Source organism: Palaemon carinicauda, chromosome 22 (assembly GCF_036898095.1).
Source record: "Palaemon carinicauda isolate YSFRI2023 chromosome 22, ASM3689809v2, whole genome shotgun sequence".
NCBI classification, from domain to species: Eukaryota; Metazoa; Arthropoda; class Malacostraca; order Decapoda; family Palaemonidae; genus Palaemon; species Palaemon carinicauda.
In genome coordinates this window covers 115,954,515-115,961,450 of record NC_090746.1, presented here as the reverse complement: position 1 = coordinate 115,961,450, position 6,936 = coordinate 115,954,515, and the positions used below count along the sequence as shown (strand labels likewise).

Genomic DNA, 6,936 nt, shown 5'->3' with positions numbered 1-6,936 from the left:
GTATTCTAATGCCATTGAGTTTATTGCTCGATTCTCAGTTGTATACCTCTCATATTCTAATGCCATTGAGTTTATTGCTCGATTCTCTATTGTATACCTTTCGTATTCTAATGCCATTGAGTTTATTGCTCGATTCTTAGTTGTATACCTTTCGTATTCTAATGCCATTGAGTTTATTGCTCGATTCTCAGTTGTATACCTTTCGTATTCTAATGCCATTGAGTTTGTTAGTCGATTTTCAGTTGTATACCTTTCGTATATTAATGCCATTGAGTTTGTTAGTCGATTTTCAGCTGTATACCTTTCGTATTCTAATGCCATTGAGTTTATTGCTCGATTCTCAGTTGTATACCTCTCATATTCTAATGCCATTGAGTTTATTGCTCGATTCTCTATTGTATACCTTTCGTATTCTAATGCCATAGAGTTTATTGCTCGATTCTCTATTGTATACCTTTCGTATTCTAATGCCATTGAGTTTATTGCTCGATTCTCAGTTGTATACCTTTCGTATTCTAATGCCATTGAGTTTATTGCTCGATTCTCTATTGTATACCTTTCGTATTCTAATGCCATTGAGTTTATTGCTCGATTCTCAGTTGTATACCTTTCGTATTTTAATGCCATTGAGTTTATTGCTCTATTCTCAGTTGTATGCCTTTTGTATATTAATGCCATTGACTTTATTACTCGATTCTCAGTTGTATACCTCTCATATTCTAATGCCATTAAGTTTACTGCCCGATTTTCAGTTGTATACCTTTCGTATTTTAATGCCATTGAGTTTATTGCTCGATTTTGAGTTGTATACCGTTCTTATATTAATGCCATTGAGTTTATTGCTCGATTCTCAGTTGTATGCCTTTTATATTCTAATGCCATTGAGTTTGTTAGTCGATTTTCAGTTGTGTACCTTTCGTATATCAATGCAATTGAGTTTATTGCTCGGTTCTCAGTTGTATACCTTTCATATTCTAATGCCATTGCGTTTATTGCTGGAATCTCAGCTGTATGCCTTTCGTATTCTAACGCCATTGAGTTTATTGCTGGATTCTCAGTTGTATGCCTTTCGTATTCTAATGCCATTGAGTTTATTGCTCGATTCTCAGTTGTATACGTCTCATAATTCTAATGCCATTGAGTTTATTGCTCGATTCTCAGTTGTATACCTCTCATAATTCTAATGCCATTGAGTTTGTTAGTTGATTTTCAGCTGTATACCTTTCGTATTCTAATGCCATTGCGTTTATTGCTCGATTCTCAGTTGTATACCTCTCATAATTCTAATGCCATTGAGTTTATTGCTCGATTCTCAGTTGTATACCTCTCATAATTCTAATGCCATTGAGTTTATTGCTCAATTCTCAGTTGTATACCTCTCATAATTCTAATGCCATTGAGTTTATTGCTCGATTCTCAGTTGTATACCTCTCATAATTCTAATGCCATTGAGTTTGTTAGTCGATTTTCAGCTGTATACCTTTCGTATTCTAATGCCATTGAGTTTATTGCTCGATTCTCAGTTGTATACCTCTCATAATTCTAATGCCATTGAGTTTATTGCTCGATTCTCAGTTGTATACCTCTCATAATTCTAATGCCATTGAGTTTATTGCTCGATTCTCAGTTGTATACCTCTCATAATTCTAATGCCATTGAGTTTATTGCTCGATTCTCAGTTGTATACCTTTCGTATCCTAATGCCATTGAGTTTATTGCTCGATTCTCAGTTGTATACCTTTCGTATCCTAATGCCATTGAGTTTATTGCTCGATTCTCAGTTGTATACCTTTCGTATTCTAATGCCATTGAGTTTATTGCTCGATTCTCAGTTGTATACCTTTGGTATTTTAATGCCATTGAGTTTATTGCTCTATTCTCAGTTGTATACCTCTCATATTCTAATGCCATTAAGTTTACTGCCTGATTTTCAGTTGTATACCTTTCGTATTTTAATGCCATTGAGTTTATTGCTCTATTCTCAGTTGTATGCCTTTTGTATATGAATGCCATTGACTTTATTACTCGATTCTCAGTTGTATACCTCTCATATTCTAATGCCATTAAGTTTACTGCCCGATTTTCAGTTGTATACCTTTCGTATTTTAATGCCATTGAGTTTATTGCTCGATTCTCAGTTGTATACCTTTCGTATCCTAATGCCATTGAGTTTATTGCTCGATTCTCTATTGTATACCTTTCATATTCTAATGCCATTGAGTTTATTGCTCGATTCTCAGTTGTATACCTTTCGTATTTTAATGCCATTGAGTTTATTGCTCTATTCTCAGTTGTATGCCTTTTGTATATGAATGCCATTGACTTTATTACTCGATTCTCAGTTGTATACCTCTCATATTCTAATGCCATTAAGTTTACTGCCCGATTTTCAGTTGTATACCTTTCGTATTTTAATGCCATTGAGTTTATTGCTTGATTTTGAGTTGTATACCGTTCTTATATTAATGCCATTGAGTTTATTGCTCGATTCTCAGTTGTATGCCTTTTATATTCTAATGCCATTGAGTTTGTTAGTCGATTTTCAGTTGTATACCTTTCGTATATTAATGCAATTGAGTTTATTGCTCGATTCTCAGTTGTATACCTTTCATATTCTAATGCCATTGCGTTTATTGCTGGAATCTCAGCTGTATGCCTTTCGTATTTTCATGCCATAGAGTTTATTGTTCGAATCTCAGCTGTATGGCTTTCGTATTTTAATTTCATTGAGTTTATTTCTCGATTCCGTAGTATGCATTTCGTATTTTAATGTCATTGAGTTTATTGCTCGATTCTCAGTTGTATGCCTTTCATATATTTTTATGCCATTGAGTTTATTGCTCGATTCTCAGTTGTATACCTTTCATATTCTAATGCCATTGCGTTTATTGCTGGAATCTCAGCTGTATGCCTTTCGTATTTTCATGCCATAGAGTTTATTGTTCGAATCTCAGCTGTATGGCTTTCGTATTTTAATTTCATTGAGTTTATTTCTCGATTCCGTAGTATGCATTTCGTATTTTAATGTCATTGAGTTTATTGCTCGATTCGCAGTTGTATGCCTTGCGTATTTTAATGTCATTGAGTTTATTGCTCGAATCTCAGCTGTATGGCTTTCGTATTTTAATTTCATTGAGTTTATTTCTCGATTCCGTTGTATGCCTTTCGTATTTTAATGTCATTGAGTTTATTGCTCGATTCTCAGTTGTATGCCTTTCGTATATTTTAATGCCATTGAGTTTATTGCTCGATTCTCAGTTGTATGCCTTGCGTATTTTAATGTCATTGAGTTTATTGCTCGAATCTCAGCTGTATGGCTTTCGTATTTTAATTTCATTGAGTTTATTTCTCGATTCCGTTGTATGCCTTTCGTATTTTAATGTCATTGAGTTTATTGCTCGATTCTCAGTTGTATGCCTTTCGTATATTTTAATGCCATTGAGTTTATTGCTCGATTCTCAGTTGTATGCCTTGCGTATTTTAATGTCATTGAGTTTATTGCTCGAATCTCAGCTGTATGGCTTTCGTATTTTAATTTCATTGAGTTTATTTCTCGATTCCGTTGTATGCCTTTCGTATTTTAATGTCATTGAGTTTATTGCTCGATTCTCAGTTGTATGCCTTTCGTATATTTTAATGCCATTGAGTTTATTGCTCGATTCTCAGTTGTATGCCTTGCGTATTTTAATGTCATTGAGTTTATTGCTCGAATCTCAGCTGTATGGCTTTCGTATTTTAATTTCATTGAGTTTATTTCTCGATTCCGTTGTATGCCTTTCGTATTTTAATGCAATTGAGTTTATTGCTCTATAATTTTTCGACTGTTTCTCTGACAATGTTTTCATTTATCGAACGCGTTATCTTTGATTATCTTTAGATTAGTTATTATGTTTCTTTACTGCATCTTCTTTCTTTCCCTTACAGGAATAGACGTGGGACCAGTGATTGCAGGAGTGGTTGGAGCTCATAAACCCATGTATGACATTTGGGGAAACACAGTTAATGTTGCCTCAAGGATGGATTATACTGGAGAGGAGGGGAAAATTCATGTAAGTTCGCATGTATATATATAAGAGAGAGAGAGAGAGAGAGAGAGAGAGAGAGAGAGAGAGAGAGATTTGATGAAGCACTTATTTGTTATGGAACTGGTATAACAATTGGATGATTATATTCAAAATATAGTGGAGACATAGTTTTAACTTAGTCATATCTAACTGCTAAATCCGATCTTATTTTAGCGATAGGGGGCGTTCCTAATTGAGGGGATGCTTATAGAAATTCAACAAGAAATAAATAACAGAAAAACACTGCATCATTCGTCCTTTAATGGATGACTCACACTAACACAAAAGTTCTCACCAGTAGTGTGTCGACACCTTTACAAATAAGTTATACACCTTTCCCTGTCTTCAAGGATTACCAAAGAGTTTGTGCTGCCTCCCTTCGGCCTTTAGATGCACCCATCTTTTAACTTTCTGCTTTGCTTCGCTTCCCATTTCCTTTCTTCCATCTTCCTTTCCAACCCCAGCACTGAATGGGCTCCCCAGTACCAATACCAGACCATATATCCCAAATTCCTTATATCTATCCATCTATCCTCATGAGGTCAAATAATTTTCTTTTTTAACAGTATATAAAAAGTAAACATTGCTTAATGTCTGTCCCACAATATTTTTTTTCATTGATCAGCAACTTTAAGACAAACTTACTTACCATTTCACCTCTCTCTTCATCGACAACTTTCGCATTCAGATCATCCAGCGCTTTCATTCTTTCCTTCGTTGATAACTTACTTACCATTTCACCTCTCTCTTCATCGACAACTTTTGCATTCAGATCATCCAGCGCTTTCATTCTTTCCTTCGTTGATAACTTACTGACCATTTCACCTCTCTCTTCATCGACAACTTTGGCATTCAGATCATCCAGCGCTTTCATTCTTTCCTTCGTTGATAACTTACTTACCATTTCACCTCTCTCTTCATCGACAACTTTAGCATTCAGATCACCCAGCGCTTTCATTCTTTCCTTCGTTCATAACTTAGTTACCATTTCACTTCTCTCTTCATCGACAACTTTTGCACTCAGATCACCCAGCGCTTTCATTCTTTCCTTCGTTCCTAACTTACTTACCATTTCACCTCTCCCCTCATCGATAACTTTAGCATTCAGATCACCCAGCGCTTTCATTCTTTCCTTCGTTCATAACTTACTTACCATTTCACATCTCTCTTCATCGACAACTTTAGCATTCAGATAACCCAGCGCTTTCATTCTTTCCTTCGTTCATAACTTACTTACCATTTCACCTCTCTCTTCATCGATAACTTTAGCATTCAGATCACCCAGCGCTTTCATTTTTTCCTTCGTTCATAACCAAGCAGCTTGACTAAGTTGTCGTTTTTTCAGCAACTTATACAGTCATTCTTGTTCTTTTTTTCCTTATTAATCAGTAATATATAATTAAAGAATAACTTTTATAACACTAATTCTCAGTAGCTCTGAAAATTCAATAAAAGGAAAATATAACAATTTGTGTCTCCTATCCTTACAGGTGACTTCGGACGTGGCCAAAATCCTACAAGATTTAGGATGGAGCGTTGAGTGTCGTGGGGAGATTTACGTCAAAGGCAAAGGTCCCATGGTGACCTACTTTGTAAATCCAGCCGATGTGCCACATTCAGAAGAAACTACAGCCTTTTACGATAATAATAACCCCAGCAGTTTTTATTATAACCATGTTGAGGTTCAGTGTGACTCTGAAAAACGTGAGAGAAGAAGAAGCAGTCAGCTGAGTTTGAATTCACTAAAACTGCTACTGAACCCTCGTCGTGGAAGCCTTGAGATTAACAAGGCAAGGAATTCTGTTCCTTTGGTTGACTCCATTTCAGTGCTAAAGGTGATAAAGAAACTGAGGGACAATAGTTTAGATTCAGAGGGGAAGGCGTCGTCACCTACCAGTTCAATTCGGTCTATCAACGACCCTAAGTCTACTGATGACCAGAGTCCCCGTTTCCAACAATCTTCACAGGCAGAAGAAGAAAAGGGCAAGCTTCTGGAACAAAACGCCACCATATTGTCAGTGGTAGAACAGAGGATTGCTCGGCCTAAGCTGCCTACATACGCTGAAAGGGCAGATCACGTAGAATTGAATTCCATCCACCAATCCACCTTGGGGAACGGTGAATCGGAACCTGTGCAACATAAGCCTAACGGGGTTGCGGATGATCACCTTCATGGAGGAGAATTGTGTTCGTCATCGTCTGAAGTTGTTGAAGAGGGGAGAATTAATATAAAATCTTATTGTCCCGCAGATATAAATAAATCCTCAACCGAGGAAACGGTTGATAGGTCTTGATAATTAGTGTAGTTTATTGCCCACTGAAGATGTATCGTATTCCAGTAAACATTGCCTTCATAGTGTAATGTCACAATAATCTATCATGAAATTAATATATCTATGTTTTTTCTTTGGAATAGAATTCTACTGATCGACAATAATTCAAAATTAAATGAGACATTGTTGAAATTGTCTAGATGTTGAAAGACATTCACCAATTTTTACAATCATATTTTTCCTTAAGCAACGGTTTATTTCCACGATCCTCTTAAAAATCATTAACATTTATATTAGGTTACTTTACTCTTAATTTAAGCAATATATATTGTACGTGTTATACAAAGTATTTATTTTGCCAGCCAATAATAGAGAACCTGGAAGAGGAAACTATAGCCTAATTACTCCTATAGGGATTTTATATTATAGCCTTGATGACTCAACTGATGAAATCCAAAATAAGTATATTATGTCTCATTAATACATTACTTCAATGGGATCATGTATGAATATTGCCTCTATCGTTATGTATGGTTTATATTTGACTTATTTATATATATACATACATACATATACACATGAACTGTATGCATATATAC

The 6,936-nt window shown here is 35.5% G+C and overlaps 1 protein-coding gene across 1 annotated transcript in view; it reads left to right on the top strand.

Annotated features, from left to right (window-relative positions):
* Positions 1-6,713, top strand: part of LOC137616712 (adenylate cyclase type 2-like) — a 95,027-nt gene extending 88,314 nt beyond the window's left edge. The window contains 2 exon segments of the mRNA XM_068346714.1: positions 3,925-4,049; positions 5,555-6,713. Of these exon segments, the coding sequence (XP_068202815.1) occupies positions 3,925-4,049; positions 5,555-6,358 (929 nt within the window). The 3' untranslated portion in view covers positions 6,359-6,713.
* Positions 6,714-6,936: the final 223 nt, after the last annotated feature.